Consider the following 18,413-nt stretch of genomic DNA (forward strand, 5'->3'; position numbering starts at 1 on the left):
TGCCCACTGGAATTCTGGGTTGAGATCCCAATGCCTGATGGGGCTAAAACATTGTCGCGGGTGGTTCTGGGTACATATCGTCAGGCCCCCGTTCCCTCCCTCCGTGAAAGCAGCAGCAGACGATCGTTTTGCGCCTTTTTTCTTGAGTTATCTGTGCAGACGCCATACCACGGCAAGCATGGAGCCCGCTCAGGTAACCGTTACTGTATGTCTCCTGGGTGCTGGCAGACGTGGTACTGCATTGCTACACAGCAGCAGCAATCCCTTGCCTTGTGGCAGCAGACGGTGCAGTAGGACTGGTAGCTGTCATTGTCATGTCCGAGGTGCTCTTGGCCACGTCGGCCAGGAGCGCCTGGGCAGACATGGGTGCAGGGACTACATTAGAAGTGACTTGACCAGGTCATTCTCTTTAGTCCTGCAGTCAGTCCTATTGAACCATCTTATGGTGAGCAGGCAGGCGATATGGATTGCTAGCAGTCCTACTGCACCATCTTCTGCCGAGTAGCCATGAGATGTGGATGGCTTGCAGTCCTTCTGCACCGTCTGCTGCCAGCCAAAGATGTAAAAGATAGATGGAGTGGATCAAAACAAGAAATAGACCAGATTCGTTTTGTACTCATTTGCTTCTCCCCCTCCCCCGTCTAGGGGACTCATTCCTCTAGGTCACACTGCAGTCACTCACAGAAAAGGTGCAGCGAGGTAAATCTAGCCATGTATCAATCAGAGGCCAGACCAACCTGCTTGTTCCAATAAGAACAATTACTTAGGTGCACCATTTCTTATTGGAACCCTCCGTGAAGTCCTGCCTGAAATATTCCTTGATGTAAAGCCACCCCCTTTATTGATTTTTAGCTCCCTGTAAGCCAACCCTGTAAGCTGTGTCGTCAGTCGCCCCTCCCTCCGTCAGAGCAATGGCAGACAATCGTTCCGCGCCTTTTTTCTGTGCGGACGCCATACCAAGGCAAGCATGGAGGCCGCTCAGCTCACTTTGGCAATTAGGAGCACATTAAATACCACAAGCATTATCCAGCAGCATATGCAGCACCAGAACCTGGCAGAGCGCGCTGACGTCGCCTCCTCGCCCGGTATCGGTCACATGAGTGATCAGGACATGGAGACAGATTTCTCTGAAAGCATGGGCCCTGCCAATGCATGCATCATGGTGCTAATGGGGCAGGTTCATGCTGTGGAACGCCGATTCTGGGCTCGGGAAACGAGCACAGACTGGTGGGACCGCATAGTGTTGCGAGTCTGGGACGATTCCCAGTGGCTGCGAAACTTTCGCATGCGTAAGGGCACTTTCATGGAACTTTGTGACTTGCTTTCCCCTGCCCTGAAGCGCATGAATACCAAGATGAGAGCAGCCCTCACAGTTGAGAAGCGAGTGATGATAGCCCTGTGGAAGCTTGCAACGCCAGACAGCTACCGGTCAGTCGGGAATCAATTTGGAGTGGGCAAATCTACTGTGGGGGCTGCTGTGATGCAAGTAGCCCACGCAATCAAAGATCTGCTGATATCAAGGGTAGTGACCCTGGGAAATGTGCAGGTCATAGTGGATGGCTTTGCTGCAATGGGATTCCCTAACTGTGGTGGGGCCATAGACGGAACCCATATCCCTATCTTGGCCCCGGAGCACCAAGCCGGCGAGTACATAAACCGCAAGGGGTACTTTTCAATAGTGCTGCAAGCTCTGGTGGATCACAAGGGACGTTTCACCAACATCAACATGGGATGGCCGGGAAGGGTACATGGTGCTCGCATCTTCAGGAACTGGTCTGTTTCAAAAGCTGCAGATAGGGACTTTATTCCCAGACCAGAAAATAACTGTTGGGGATGTTGAAATGTCTATAGTTATCCTTGGGGACCCAGCCTACCCCTTAATGCCATGGCTCATGAAGCCGTACACAGGCAGCCTGGACAGTAGTCAGGAGCTGTTCAACTACAGGCTGAGCAAGTGCAGAATGGTGGTAGAATGTGCATTTGGACGTTTAAAGGCACGCTGGTGCAGTTTACTGACTAGTTAGACCTCAGCGAAACCAATATTCCCACTGTTATTACTGCTTGCTGTGCGCTCCACAATATCTGTGAGAGTAAGGGGGAGATGTTTATGGCAGGGTGGGAGGTTGAAGCAAATCGCCTGGCTGCTGGTTACGTGCAGCCAGACACCAGGGCGGTTAGAAGAGCACAGGAGGGCGCGGTACGCATCAGAGAAGCTTTGCAAACCAGTTTCATGACTGGCCAGGCTACGGTGTGAAAGTTCTGTTTGTTTCTGCTTGATGAAACCCCCCGCCCCTTGGTTCACTCTACTTCCCTGTAAGCTAACCACCCTCCCCTCCTCCCTTCGATCACCGCTTGCAGAGGCAATAAAGTCATTGTTGCTTCACATTCATGCATTCTTTATTCATTCATCACACAAATAAGGGGATGACTACTAGGGTAGCCCAGGAGGGGTGGTGGAGGAGGGAAGGAAAATGCCACACAGCACTTTAAAAGTTTACAACTTTAAAATTTATTGAATGCCAGCCTTCTGTTTTTTGGGCAGTCCTCTGTGGTGGAGTGGCTGGTTGGCTGGAGGCCCCCCCACCGCATTCTTGGGCGTCTGGGTGAGGAGGCTATGGAACTTGGGGAGGAGGGCGGTTGGTTACACAGGGGCTGTAGTGGCAGTCTGTGCTCCAGCTGCCTTTGCTGCAGCTCAACCATACACTGGAGCATACTGGTTTGATCCTCTAGCAGCCTCAGCATTGAATCCTGCCTCCTCTCATCACGCTGCTGCCACATTTGAGCTTCAGCCCTCTCTTCTACCTACCGCTTACTCTCTTCAGCCCGCCACCTCTCCTCCCGGTCATTTTGTGCTTTCCTGCACTCTGACATTATTTGCCTCCACGCATTCGTCTGTGCTCTGTCAGTGTGGGAGGACAGCATGAGCTCAGAGAACATTTCATCACGAGTGCGTTTTTTTTTTCTTTCTAATCTTCACTAGCCTCTGGGAAGGAGAAGATCCTGTGATCATTGAAACACATGCAGCTGGTGGAGGAAAAAAAAAAGGGAGAGCGGTATTTAAAAAGACACATTTTATAAAACAGTGGCTACGCTCTTTCAGGGTAAACCTTGCTGTTAACATTACATACATAGTACATGTGCTTTCGTTACAAGGTCGCATTTTGCCTCCCCCCCAACGCATGGCTACCCCCTCAACCTTCCCCCCTCCCCGTGGCTAACAGCGGGGAACATTTCTGTTCAGCCACAGGCAAACAGCCCAGCAGGAACGGGCACCTCTGAGTGTCCCCTGAAGAAAAGCACCCTATTTCAACCAGGTGACCATGAATGATATCTCACTCTCCTGAGGATAACACAGAGAGATAAAGAACGGATGTTGTTTGAATGCCAGCGAACATACGCTGCAATGCTTTGTTCTACAATGATTCCCGTGTACGTGTTACTGGCCTGGAGTGGTAAAGTGTCCTACCATGGAGGATGCAATAAGGCTGCCCTCCCCAGAAACCTTTTGCAAAGGCTTTGGGAGTACATCCAGGAGAGCCGCGAATGCCAGAGCAAATTAATCTTTTCGCATGCTTGCTTTTAAAGCATGTATAGTATTTTAAAAGGTACACTCACCGGAGGTCCCTTCTCCGCCTGCCAGGTCCAGGAGACAGCCTTGGGTGGGTTTAGGGGGTACTGGCTCCAGGTCCAGGGTGAGAAACAGTTTCTGGCTGTTGGGAAAACCGGTTTCTCCGCTTGCTTGCTGTGAGCTATCTACAACCTCATCATCATCATCTTCTTCGTCCCCAAAACCTGCTTCTGTGTTGCCTCCATCTCCATTAAAGGAGTCAAACAACATGGCTGTGGTAGTGGTGGCTGAACCCCCTAAAATGGCATGCAGCTCATCATAGAAGCGGCATGTTTGGGGCTCTGACCCGGAGCGGCCGTTCGCCTCTCTGGTTTTCTGGTAGGCTTGCCTCAGCTCCTTAAGTTTCACGCAGCACTGCTTCGGGTCCCTGTTATGGCCTCTGTCCTTCATGCCCTGGGAGATTTTGACAAAGGTTTTGGCATTTTGAAAACTGGAACGGAGTTCTGATAGCACGGATTCCTTTCCCCATACAGCGATCAGATCCCGTACCTCCCGTTCAGTCCATGCTGGAGCTCTTTTGCGTTCTGGGACTCCATCATGGTCACCTCTGCTGATGAGCTCTGCATGGTCACCTGCAGCTTGCCACGCTGGCCAAACAGGAAATGAGATTCAGAAGTTCGCGGTTCTTTTCCTGTCTACCTGGCCAACTCAATCTGAGTTGAGAGCGCTGTCCAGAGCGGTCACAATGGAGCCCTCTGGGATAGCTCCCAGAGGCCAATACCGTCGAATTGTGTCCATGGTACCCCAAATTCAACCCGGCAAGGCCGATTTAAGCGCTAATCCACTTGTCGGATGGAGTAAGGAAATCGATTTTAAGAGCCCTTTAAGTCGAAAAAAAGGGCTTCATCGTGTGGATGGGTGCAGGTTTACATCGATTTAACGCTGCTAAATTTTACCTAAAGTCCTAGTGTAGACCAGGGCTAACAGACCAAGGCAACAGAAGAAAACAGATTTTTTTTTTTTTTAAACGAGGGGGCTGTAACCTGAGGAATCCTTTGGTCATGAGCCCAAATTTGGTTCACTATTGCTACTCTAAACCTTCGTGAAGCACACCAATTTTCAAAGCAATCCACCTAAACATTTGGATGTTAGACCACTTACAAGATTTGATCTTCAAGGCATAAAAAATCCTCTAGTTCTTTCTCTGTATTGGTACGTGTACAGTGTAAACATGTATATTTTCTTTAATGTTGTTCGCTATTTGGGTCCCGTAAAGATTTAGTGGGTACCATGTGCTGCCTTGGGTAAAATGCTGCAGTGTGAAACCATTTTTGACTCATATCTCATCAATAGGTTCATTTCTAGCTCTGGGCAAAAAAAAAAACCCACCTAGAAACCTTTTTTTTTTTTTAAATGTCATTTTTTGAGAGGGCTTATCTCCAGAACCCCTGGCTTAGATGACTCCAAATTTGTGCTGTTAATCCTGGAACCTTCTGAGATACACCAAATTTCAAGGAAATCTGACTGTATGTCAATTTTAGAGGATTTCGAAAGGTTGACCTTTAAACAGGTAATGATGCACCCACACCACTATATAATAAACATTCTTTGGGCTAGATTCTCCCCTGTGAACATTATTGCTATTCATGGTCATTGAAACCTGTAGTTTCAGCTTGTAGTTTCATATAATGCTTTGGCGGGGAAGGCAAAGTTTACCATTCTTTTCCCAAATTTGAGCAAACTGTATTAATGGTCAGCCACGTTAGCTCCCCTAGCTCCATGAACCATTTGGCTCATGCAAAAAGTTATGTTGCTAGGTTATTACCTGTTTGCTGCACCTGGATCCCACCTTGAAGGGGTAAGGAAATTCCATGGCAGAGAGGTAAGCAGCATAAATTAATTTAAGCTACTTTGATATGTGGACTTGCTGTAGAATCTGGCAGACACTTGCTGCCCTTCCCTACCCATAGAAATGTGAGGTCAGCAGGAAGGGTGGTATTCCCCTCATGTATGCTGGATTCACGGGTGCAAGCTTCCCTCTTCTCATAGAAGTGGTGGAGAGAGAAATTCATTGAGGGATGAGGCCATTCAGATGCTTGCTTCTGTCATTAAAGACGTACACTAGAATTTATTTTTGAACTGTTTTGTTTTCCTATACAGTGCATTTAAAACTGAAAATAAAATGTTTAATCTTCTGTGTTTTCATTACATGCTGTCGCAATTTTATTACTCGTTTAAAAATAAGATTATGCAAAGTAATGAGTGATCTCGTCTGTTTAAACCCACCCCTAAAAGGACAGAGGTTCCTGTGAGAGAGGGTAGGACTAATGCCATACATAAACCAAAATCTGTTTTCCCCACCATAGTTTCACTCAATCAGGATTGCACAAATATATTTTATTTATTTAAAAAAGCTCTGCAGAATTCATACCATATAGAAGCTATTTAACACGATTTTTTTTTGGGGGGGAGAGGAGTTCTATGCAATAGGAAAAACATAGATATGTACTCATGTACACACTTCCCTCTCTAGTTCCTTTTTTCCCTCTAAAATAAATAAATTAATAACTTTTAGTGTAAAGCTTAAAATTTTGTAAATCACACATCGTCTTTATTTTTATAGCTGTATTATTTTTATATTCCTATCAGCATTAATCCTGAAAACTTTACACTGAGTGGAAGGGAAAGTAAAACTGCAGTTCTCATCAATTCAATACAAATTATTAAAAGCTAAATGAATAAAAAAAGGCCAATTGCTGATATTTCCAAAGATAAAATCTGTCTTCTTTTAATATAAAGACTCAAACTTTCACATTCTACATGAGTATCAATCTTTATAAGGAAATAAAGAAATGTAAAGCCAGTTCAGACAATCAATATTTTAATTCTGTCTTTTCAGGACATCACTAGTCTTAAACAAAAAAAGCTACTACAGAAACTGAGAGAGCAGCAAAAGCTCTTAGGTGGTGATAGAGAGAAGTAGGAAGTGCCAACATCTAACAGTGGGATTGCCCAGAGGAGTCCTGGAGCATGGCATTGTGTCCGATGGAAATAAAAAAACAAACAAACATTAATGTATCTTAGGAGTTGAGTGTGGTATTTTTTTTCCTTTAATGAGGAAGAAATCGTGCTGCTTTTTTTTTTTTTTTTTTTTTCCCCTTGTGCAGGTAGCTTTATTGAAGTCGACAGTGAAATTAGTAATGACACTGAGTTTCCAGGTGAAATATTTAAAACATCACATGCTCCCTCTGAACCTGATGAGACATTGGCTGTTGAAGCAGCAGCTACAGAACTGGAGAAGGAAGAAGATGATGGGGCCACAGAGAACCTCCTTAAAGACGCTGCTGAAGAAGTGCAGCTGACTATTCATCAGAATGCTGAAACCAAAAAAGACAGGGAAGGTGCAGTGAATGAGTGGCAAGATATTAGTTTGGTAATGATACTTGTTTTTCGTTAGTTGTATTGAGTGAATAGTAAAGTAATCTCCAGTTAAATTGCTTTTCTAAAGGACACTATTGAATGGACACTTACGGCAGAGCTATTGTGTGCCTCCTTTAACTTACTGGCTGCTTCCCTGTCTTGTTCATTTGTCTGCTTGAAAGGTACAGAATATATTGAGCCTGGTTTTTCAGAGTTGCTGAGCACCCACAACTCCAGATGAAGTCAGCGGGAGCTATGAGCACTCAGCTCTTCTGAAAAACATACCTATTTATACCTTTTATGATGTGCTTCATTAGGAGAGTATGAAAACTTACAGGCATCTGTGTGAATTAGTGGTGCACAGGCTCCTATTGTAATGATAGTCAAGCACATATATATGTATAAACAATATATACTTCTCTATTGGTATGACCAAACTTTGCTTTTATTTAATATGCAGGAGGAATTGGAAGCTCTGGAGAACAACCTTTCTGTTGAGCAAAACATGCTTCAGGCTCAAAAACAACAGCAGGAACGTATTGCTGCCACTGTAACAGGACAGATGTTCTTGGAAAGTCAGGTAATGTTTATTGAAGGTCATATTGACATTAAAAATAAAAATCACTGTTTATACCTCTTGGCAAGTCAAACAGTATATCAGACGCTATTTACAATGTTTAATTCTGGATCACTTTTCTCACTTATGAGCTTGTTTTCTTTCCTCAGCCTACTTGAGAGAGTATTAGAAGAAGAACATGTGTCTCAGATTCAAAATGCCTGAAATAACTACTGTTACCCTCCACAGTTACAGTTTATATTTCATGAATAAATAAGGGAAAATATCTTCCCTTTTTTTTTTTTTTTTCCAAGTATCAAGCTTATATTTTTTTAGTGTGTGGCAAGAGAAGGGAGCAATAAGATTGAGTAGAAATTAAAAAGCCTTTATAAGGTGAAATGCAGCAACTTGTATGTACAATTTTTGAAAATATACACAAACAATTGTTCTCCATGTTCCCGGAAGGAAGGACAAGAAGTAATGGGCTTAATCTACACCAAGGAAGATTTAAGTTAGATGTTAGGAAAACCTTTCTAACTATAAAGGTGGTTAAGCTCTGGAATAGGCTTCCAAGGGAGATTGTGGAATCCCTATCGTTGGAGGTTTTTAAGATCAGAACACATATCAAGGATGATAAGCACAGGACTTCCCAAGGTCCCTTCCAGCCCTACATTTCTATAATTCTATGAAAACTAAAAAAGTCTTTTGGATTATGCTTGGGTGTGCCATATCAGGCTTTACAGACTGTGTTCATTTTTCTGCATTTCTTACCAATTGAGGTCATGCTAGTAGCTGATTTTTTGGAAGTGTAAGTACTCTCTGTGTCAGGCTCTGGTTACTGCACATATACACAATAGTATTTTTTTGAATCCTTACAGGATTTTCACTTTTGTGGGGCTTAGATTTCGTGTTTATCATAGTCGAATGAAAAATATGCTTGAATGCTACCCCCGACTTTTTACCTGTACAACATTGTATCATTTTGTATGGAAAGTCAGGTGGGAGCGAAACCCCTCTCCCCTCACAATAACATAGAATCGCTCTAATTTTAATGCCGGTAAACTGTAGCCAGTTAAGGTTTCCTGTAGATTTTTAAGGTCAGAAGGGACCATTATGATTATTATCTGGCCTCCTGCATACCACTGGCCAAAGAGCCTCACCCCGTAATATCTGCATCAAACCCGTAACTTTTGTTAGAGCTATAGCATATCTTTTAGAAAGAGATCCTATCTTGATTTAAATACTTATAGGTTTAAAGGTATCTGGTTTTGATGAAAGACTATACTGACTTGACACCCCATGAAATAACACACAGAGGTGGTATAAATGATCTAATATTTGTAAACTATGTTCCAAAATACTAATTTGCAGGTTTTCTTTGGAGGAAAAGGAGGATCGTTCATACGGTATACATTGTGTCCCAGTTTCTCGGATTAAAAGGCTTCCTCATACTTTCACCATGATGTGATCTTAACCCCCCACCAATTAATTGTACTTTGGTAAGAACTTGAGATATTGAAAGCCACATGGTGGCAGACAGACTATTAATGCTGTAACTGAGCCTAATTTAACAGTAAAGCTGAGCAAATTGTTTTGAAACAGACTTTAACAGGGTACAGAACACAGTTCAAGCAAGGGTTCTCTGAAAAAAATTAATCGTGCAATGAATCGTATCGTTAAACAATAACGGAATACTGTTTGTTTAAATCTTTTTGGATGTTTTCTACTTTTTTAAATATAGTTAAATTACAACAGAATACAAAGTGTACAGTGCTTACTTTATATTTATTTTTGATTACAAGTATTTGCACTGTAAAAAAACAAAAGAAATATTATTTTTCAATTCACCGTATACAAGTACTGTAGTGCAATTTCTTTATCATGAAAGTTGAACTTACAAATGTAGAATTATGTACAAAAATAACTGCATTCAAAAATAAAACTGTAGAATTTAAGAGCCTGCAAGTCTACTTAGTCCTACTTCTTGTTCAGCCAATCGCTCAGACAAACAAGTTTGTTTACATTTGCAGGAGATAATGCTGCCCTCTTCTTGTTTACAATGTCACCTGAAAGTGAGAACCGGCGGTCTTGTGGCACTGTTGTAGCTGGCGTCGCAAGATATTTACGTGCCAGATGCACTCAAGATTCATATGTCCCTTCATGCTTCAACCACCATTCAGGGGACATGCGTCCATGCTGATGATAGATTCTGCTCGATAACAATCCAATGCAGTGTGGACCGATGCATGCTCATTTTCATTATCTGAGTCAGATGCCACCAGCAGAAGGTTGATTTTCTTTTTTGGTGGTTCGGGTTCTGTAGTTTCTACATGGGAGTTTTGCTGTTTTAAGACGTCTGAAAGCATGCTCCACATGAAGGCACTTCAGATTCTTAAACCTTGAGTTTAGTGCTGTGGCTATCTTTAGAAATCTCACATTGGTTTCTTCTTTGCATTTTGTCAAATCTGCAGTGAAAGTCTTCTTAAAATGAAGAACATGTGTTGGGTCATCATCTGAGACTGCTATAACATGAAGTATATGGCAGAATGCAGACAAAACAGAGCAGAGGATGTACAATTCTCCCCCAAGGAGTTCAGTCACAAATTTAATTAACACATTATTTTTTTAACAAGCGTCTCAGCATGGAAGCATTTTCTTCTGGAACGGTGGCTGAAGCATGTAGGGGCATGTAAATACCTTGCAGTTCCGGCTACAAAAGTGCCATGCAAATGCCTGTTCTCACATTCAGGTGACATTGTAAATAAGAAGAGGGCAGCATTATCTCTGTAAATGTAAACAAACTTGTTTGTCTTAGTGATTGGCAGAAGAAGAAGTAGGACTGAGTGCATTGGTAGGATCTGAAGTTTTACATTTTGTTTTTGAGTGCAGTTCTTGTATGAGGCAAATTGAAAAAACGATTTCTCTTTATCGTTTTTGCAGTGCAAATATTTGTAATGAAAAATAATATACACTTTGATGTCAATTACAACACAGAATACAATATATATTATAAAAATGTAGAAAAATATCCAAAATTACAATTGATATTCTATTGTTTAACAGTGCGATTAAAACTGCAATTAATCACAATTAATTTTTTTGAGTTAATCTCATGAGTTAACTGTGATTTAATCAACAGCCCTAAAAAAATGTAAACATTATACCTTTGGTAGCATTAGATAAAAATGAATAATATCAGCCTGAAAATACTATAAAATGATCCACTAATGCACAACCATGCTTTGCAGAAGGGAGGAAGGAGAAGAAATGGGGGAGAGTAGTTTCCATAGATGGGGGGAGGAAATTGTGTAGAGAGTGTACATGGTACATAACTGGAGTTATGTCACACAACAGCATATTTAGCAGAGTCCAGTCAGAAACTTTTTTATCAGAACACCTTTCTAAAGATGATTTATCCGCACCACTGACCCATGTAAACATACAATTCATTCATATTACAATAAGAATTTTTAGAAAAACAAATACAAAACTTCTAGGATGTTATTGCTACCTTTCATGGTCAGAAGTACGGCTATAAAATTACTTGCTCACAACTGTTTGTCTTCCTGTTTTATGCTACATCATTTATAGAAGTGGAGCACCCTTCACGTTAAATCATTGCAATAGTGAAGTCCAAAGCGAATTTCCTGGAATCTGTAAATTGGGAACACCAGAATAAAAGTGGTGTCTGCTGCCAAACATGCTTGAGGACTTTTCAAGCCTTGTAATACTTCACTTTCCTAAAAGAATATTTATATGAGTAACTTGTATGAATTAAACAGTTAAGGAGGCTGGGTGTTTTTCCCTCTAAGTTAGTGATCTACATAGCCAGTTTTCAGTCATTTTGGAATTGAGAAGTACAGGGAGAAAAATTAGAGGGAGCATTTAGCTTATCCAAGAGACAGTTAAGGAGTGACTTGATCATGGTCTACAAGTACCGACATGGGGGAAAAGATTTCTGATTGCTAGATTAAACAGCCATCTGCTAACAGTTATAACTAGATCCAGTGGCTTGAAGCTGAAAGTGGACAAATTCAGCCTAGAAATAAAGCACAAATTTTTAACAGTGAGGATAACTAAGCATTAGAACAACTTGGACAGGAATGTGGTGGATTCTCTGTCACTTGAAGTATTTAAATCAAGACTGTCTTTCTGAAAGGTATTCTCTAATTCAACCAGAAGTTGTGGGTTTGTTGCAGAAGTTACTGTGGTAAATTTGATGGCATGTGTTTTGCAGGAGATAAAACTAGATGATCAGATAAGACCTCAAAATCTATAAAAACTGATTTCTGTTCTTTTGTCTCTGGACTGAGATACTTTGTTCCTAGATATATTCTATTAAAAAGAGAGCCAGTGGACACATGCTTTTGAAGCATGTTCTGTTCCTGTTCCTGCACATATTTGCATTAAATACAGCTTGCCTGACACCTTATATTCTTGAACTGTCTTCTTCCATACTAGCTCACATTTCATGTAATGGGTTTCCTCACAGAATAAGGTGCTACTTGCCACGTGTTAGGCTTGTGGAACTGAATCCAAAGAGAGTATAGCTGACAAAATGATGACCTATCCAACTGGTGAAGGCTGCCTTCTTCCTTATGAGGTCAGCATGGCATCTCGGTTGGAGAGCTGGGGATGGGAGGGGGGATGTCCCTGCCCCCATCTCCTCTCCAGTTCAGCTCATCCTGGATACAGGATGGGGCCGGGTGGAACTGCCATTCCAGACCCCATCATCACATCTCAGGGCTACCTCCCCTAGAAAACAGAAAACCATCATAGGCTCAAGTGGGTCAGAAACCAAAATCCTCAAACTCCACCAAAGTAAGGTGATAGTGTAACAGTTGACTTTCCTGTCAGTACTTGTAAGTAAGATGAGTAGGATTTGGCCCCTTGACTTTTTAATGTAAATTGTTTAGGTTTGTTATGAATGGGTAAACATTATCCAAATGTGAACCAAGCTCATTTTTGAGTCAAGCAGGCATGTATTATGAGCTATCCTTTTCGATGAAGTATTAACCCCACTCCCCACTTTCTGTAGGAACTTCTCCGTCTGTTTGGTGTTCCTTACATTGAAGCACCCATGGAGGCAGAGGCTCAGTGTGCTGTCTTGGACCTTACTGATCAGACCTCTGGGACAATCACTGATGATAGTGATATTTGGCTGTTTGGAGCGCGGCATGTTTATAAAAATTTCTTCAATCAAAACAAGTATGTGGAATATTACCAATATGTGGATATTCAAAACCAACTAGGTAAGGTGCAAGTGCTTATAAGCTGGATATATTGTTTGCTTGTTTTTGATAGGCAGTTTTTTTCTGTATCTTTTTAATACTGGAACTCATTCAGAATCATATAACTATTGTGGTGATAACTTTTATTGAGAGAGATCAAAGTTACATCAGATACCAGCCTTCTATGTTGGTTTGTGCATGAAGTAATCTCTCTGAATTCACAGCCATCTGTTGCACTGGGGCTAGGCTAGTGACCTAATTATGATAGTAATAGTGGCTACCATGTATGAAATGCAAGTCTGTTTTCTGGTAAACATTCACATTTTGTGTGAAGAAGAGAAAAAACTATGCATAGTTTTAGTCAGAGCAAATTTATATAGGCAGATTACAAACTTCTCTAAATAGAAGTTTCTTTTGGACATACTGACAAACGTGTTATAAAGGGATCTAATGGATTAAATCACTTTGTAGAAAGATTTTCAATTACTAATTAACCCGTGGTAGTATTTTTCCTTCTGATTGCTTGTGGAAGACCAAAGATGAAAAAAATATACTGGTCTGAACAAAATTTTTAGCCATGGTACATAGTAAACTATTGAACTTTTAAACTAGGTGACAGACACACAAATTTATTAGGAACAATTTCTGTGCATTCCAGCTCTTCCTCAGCCATTACTTTGGCAAAACTACCACAAAACTCCTAGTTTAGAGATTTGAAACAATATTTTAATGTGTTTATTGATTATTGATCATGCAAAACTTCTCAATAGTTTTACGTAATGAAAAAGTATTTGTTTTCCTGCTGTGGTTCGTTTCCCAGCAAAGTCTTTTTTGTCCAGTTCTGTGGCTGATGTGATAAGCACTTCTTATTTCTATATGCAAGAGTAGCTACAGCAGTTCAAGAAGGTAAGTGGAGAAAATATCAAAGTTGGGGTGTGAGTGTATAAAAGCAAGTCTCTTTTTTTCTCTGATTACTTTATTTGTGCCTTTGTGGCAGCGGTTGCAATTGCTTATGTGGAAAAGAAGTGTTATGAAATTATTTGTGTTTTTAACTATCTGTGATATATTTGATTTTGGTCTGTTTTAGGAAAAAATCAGTTTCACTTTGTCTTCCATCTTTCCTGTTCTTCCTTTCTTCTGCACATGGTTCCCTATGCCCAGTGGTCTTTCTCTCCTGCTGCCATGGACATATAGACATTCTGATTAGCTGCCTGATGGACCATCCTAGCATGCAAGCTCCTCCCTTCTCCCTCTCCATTGAAGTAATTTCTGGAGTAAGCTGGTGGATCCAGTCCCTGAGGAGTGGTTCTGGTTTTGTGTCCTCTTGTAACACCAATTCCTAGTAGTGGCAGCTAGGTTGATGTCTCCTCTTCCTTTCCAGCTGTTTCAAAAGAGCCTGGAGGCCTGTAGGTGCAACTTGAAGCAATGAACATAATCACCCTGTGTCCTGTCAACACAGTGTGATCAGCCTCCAGCCAGGGAGCATAGACCACACAATTTGAGAACCACTGCTTTTAAGCCATTTGAATACTGTGATTCCAGACTTCAGAAGGTTGTGTGCAGCAATGGTTCTGTCTCTGAATTCCTGATATCAAAGCCACTAAACTTAGGTCAGAATTGAAGATGGGGTGAGATGTAGATTTTTTTTTTTTTTTTTTTTTTTTTTTAAGATGTAAAATAATTTAAAGGCCAGAAATTAATGAAGTCCCCAGGGTTCCAAACAGCATTTAATTTTGACTCTAAGGGGTTGTCAGATACAGTACCTTAAAGCAATCACTAGTGATTGGACCAGCAGTAATGTTTTGAGATTGTTCCAGAATGTAAAGCAAGCCCTGACCTTGAATCAGAGTAGCTTTGATCTCTGTCAATGCCTGTGCTTTTTCCTGTTACTGTTTTTATTTTCAGATAATGTACTACTGTTGTCTGTGGGAGAACAGAGCTTAAATTCATAGAGTAATGTCTGGTTTACGTTTTCTGTCTTGCAGGGTTAGACAGAAGCAAGTTAATTAATTTGGCCTATTTGCTTGGAAGTGATTACACTGAAGGAATCCCATCTGTTGGCTATGTAACAGCAATGGAGATTTTAAATGAATTCCCTGGGCATGGAATGGAACCTCTCTTAAAATTCACGTATGATTTGTTTGATTTTTTTTTTTCCATAATGCAGATGTTAGTTTTGCATATTTTTCTATCACTTTAACGTGTAACAGAGATGTTGCGAATATAGTGAAAAGTAGGGGTTACTATAGAAAACAACATAGCTATCATAGGTCTGGAAGGGATCTCAAAAAGTCACAAAGTCCAGCCCCCTCTGCTGAGGCAGGACCACATACACCTAGACCATCCCTGAGAGGTGTTTCTCCAGTGTTTCCTTAAAGTCTTCCAATGGTGGGGATTCTGCAGCCTCCATTGGATGCCTATTCCAGAGTTAGCTACCTTTATAGTTAAAAAGTTTTTTCTAATATTTAACCTAAATCTCCCTTACGACGTAATGGGCTCAATCTACAGCGTCCTACATTCAGTGAAAATGGAGAACAATTGATCACAGTGCTCTTTATAACAGCCCTTACCATATTTGAGTACTGTTGTCAGATCCCCCCTCAGTTGTCTTGTTCTCCCCCCCGCCCCCACTCCCTGCCCGCCCAGGTGCTGTTCTGGGGGACAGAGAGCCAAGGGGAGCTCTCTCCCCCCCCCCCCTCCCCCCGGCCTGAGCCCGCAGTCCCAGCTGAAGCCCTCACCTCCCCCCACCCCCTCACTCCAACCCTCTGCCCCAGCCCTGAGCCCCCTCCCACACTCCGAACCCCTCGGCCTCACCCCCGCCACATGAATTCTGTTACGTGCACCAATATGGAGGTGATGATGTATCATACGTCACCCCACATATTGGTGCATGAAACAAAATTCATTCCACACATGCGTGGGAAAAATTAGAAGTAACACTGACTGTAACCCCGAGATGCTTTTTAGTAGTACTACCACCTAGCCATTTATTCCTCATTTTGTAGTTGTGCATTTGATTTTTTCCTTAAGTGTAGTACTTTGTGCCTGTTTGTCTTGAATTTAATCTTGTTAATTTCAGACCCATTCTCAAATTTGTCAAGGTTATTTTAAATTCTAATCCTGTCCTCCAAAGTGCTAGCAGCCCCTCGGAGGTGGTGTCATCTACAAATTTTCTAAGCATACTCTACACTCCATTATCTAAGTCAGTGGTTCTCAGCCGGGGTAAACAGAGGTCTTCCACGGGGTATGTCAACTCATTTAGATAGTTGCCTAGTTTTACAACAGGCTACATGAAAAGCACTAGCAAAGTCAGTACAAACTAAAATTTCATACAGAGAATGACTTGTTTATGCTACATTGTATACTATATCAGTGTTTCCCAACCTGGGGGTTGTGGTTTATTTTATAATATATGGTAAAAATGAGAAAGTAAGCAAGTTTTCAGTAATAGTGTGGCTGTGACACTTTTTTGTATTTTTATGTCTGATTTTGTAAGCAGGTAGTTTTTAAGTGAGGTGAAACTTGGGGTAGACAAGACAAATCAGCCTCCTGAAAGGTGTTCAGTAGTCTGGAAAGATTGAGAACCTCTTCCGATTGCCTTTTTTGTCCCTTGTTAGCTGTAACTCATTTTGTTCCTTAGCCTTTCCGATTTTGCCCCTTCATGCTTGTGCTATTCTTTTGTACTTCTCCTTAGCTATTTGGAAAGGTTTCCATTTTTTGTAGAACTCCTTTTTTATTTTCAGGTCATTAGAGAGCTCCTGATGGAGTCATATTGGCTTCTTACTATCCTCCCTATGTTTCCTTTGCACTGCAATAGTTCGCAGTTGTGCCTTTAATATTTTGTCCATGAGAAACTGCTATGGGACCTTACCTACCTGTTCTCTGAGTTTGTTAAGGTCTGTCTTTTTGAAGTCTATTGTCCTTATTCTGCTGCTCTTACTCCTTCCTTTCCTTAGAATCATGAAGTCTATCATTTCATGATTGCTTTCACTCAGATGGTCTTCCAGCTTCAGATTAGCAACCAATTCATCCCTGTTGGTCAGAATCAAGTCCAAATGGCTATCCCCCTGACGGCTACTTCCACTTTCTGATAGAAGAAGTTGTCCTCAATGGATTCTAAGAAATTAGCGGATATTTTCTGTAATATGGGAAAAACATGTCTGGGTAGTTAAAGGCCCCCATTACTACCAGATTTTGTGTTTTTTAGATATTTCTGTTGTTTGTTCTAAAAATGCTTTATCCACCTCCTCTTCCTGATTTGGTGGTCTATAATAGATTCCTACCATGATGTCTGTGTGTAGCAGCAGGCAGATAAATGGAGGAATTCCTACCTAAAGTGTCTTTGTGCCTTTCGATTGTATGTTTCTTGGGGCAGAGATTGTGCCACCTTGTTGTTTGGAAATTGCCAATCGTATCTTGGCGCTACTGGAAACAAATAAGAAATAATAATAATAAAGAGTGTTTAAGTTCTCCTGATAGCCCTTGATATTGTAAAATGTATTTTACTGAAACAATTGTATGTCTCTCTCCTCCTATACTGTTCAGTGAATGGTGGACTGAAGCTCAGAAGAATAAGAAAATAAGACCCAATCCGCATGATACTAAAGTAAAGAAAAAACTGCAGCAACTGCAGCTGAGTCCTGGCTTCCCAAATCCAGCAGTAGTAAAAGCTTACCTGAAACCTGTGGTGGATGAGTCAAAGGGGTCATTCATCTGGGGAAGGCCTGATGTAGAACAGATCAGAGAATATCTTTTTACAATCCTATCTGGTTGGAGTTGTGAACCAAAGTTGCTTTGATAGAAAAGAATGCATGAGTCTATTAGTAAATTCAATAACCGAGAATCAAACTCTGATTGTCTCACTTGCGTGAGGAGTGATATTGTAGTCTCACTCACTTCAAGCAAAGGTAAGATGAGGAGGATTTCACTCTAAACGTAACTGCAAACAAAATCAGTGATTCCATCCTCACTTTATTTGTACTCCCTTGCCAGAGTGCACGTATTTCTTGCACTGATTGCAATTTGAGATACAGCACTGTGTCTAAAAATGGATGGTAATTGATCCATAGTTAGCTAATTAAATGAAGCCTCTGGTGTATATACAAACATTGAGGTTTTTTTCTTTTCTTAAGGTTAACATATTTTTACAACAATATTGGATGTAGCCAGATGGATCTTTTTGTTGTTTGAAACACAGTTTATGAATAATAGAAAAGAATAAGCTTTTCTGAAGACATTTGGGATAATACTGGCGATAGTTATTAGACCTTGAAATTTCCTTTGATCTTACAGTGAAAAAACTTTTAGGTACAGTATCTTTTTTTTTTTTTTTGAGATGCGTGGTTAGGTAAGGAACTTCCATTTTTCACATTTATACTTTGGTAGTAAAACGTTTTTCAAATTTTTGATGAACCTTAACTGCCTACACATTCTGTCAGAGTTGCTTTGGCTGGACTAGGACAAAGACAGATGAAGCCCTTTTGCCTGTACTTAAACAGCTGAACTCACAACAGGTAAGCATGTTACTGGAGGATTTTATGTTGTTTAAGGCTGGCTTGAAAATTTAAAAACTAGTATTTTTAAAATAACCAACAAAGCTTCAACAAAAAGTATATTACAAACCTAAATCATTTAACAG

At 41.2% G+C, this 18,413-nt stretch overlaps 1 protein-coding gene across 3 annotated transcripts in view; it reads left to right on the forward strand.

Annotated features, from left to right (window-relative positions):
* The window catches only part of ERCC5 (ERCC excision repair 5, endonuclease), a 37,606-nt gene that overhangs the window by 17,091 nt on the left and 2,102 nt on the right, over nucleotides 1-18,413 (forward strand). For all 3 annotated transcript variants that reach the window (XM_037896535.2, XM_037896528.2, XM_007066243.4), the window contains 6 exons: nucleotides 6,736-7,001; nucleotides 7,449-7,568; nucleotides 12,583-12,796; nucleotides 14,761-14,905; nucleotides 17,321-17,521; nucleotides 18,204-18,288. In XM_037896535.2, coding sequence (XP_037752463.1) covers nucleotides 6,736-7,001; nucleotides 7,449-7,568; nucleotides 12,583-12,796; nucleotides 14,761-14,905; nucleotides 17,321-17,521; nucleotides 18,204-18,288 — 1,031 coding nt within the window. The remainder of the gene's footprint in view (nucleotides 1-6,735; nucleotides 7,002-7,448; nucleotides 7,569-12,582; nucleotides 12,797-14,760; nucleotides 14,906-17,320; nucleotides 17,522-18,203; nucleotides 18,289-18,413) is intronic.

Source organism: Chelonia mydas, chromosome 1 (assembly GCF_015237465.2).
Source record: "Chelonia mydas isolate rCheMyd1 chromosome 1, rCheMyd1.pri.v2, whole genome shotgun sequence".
NCBI classification, from domain to species: Eukaryota; Metazoa; Chordata; order Testudines; family Cheloniidae; genus Chelonia; species Chelonia mydas.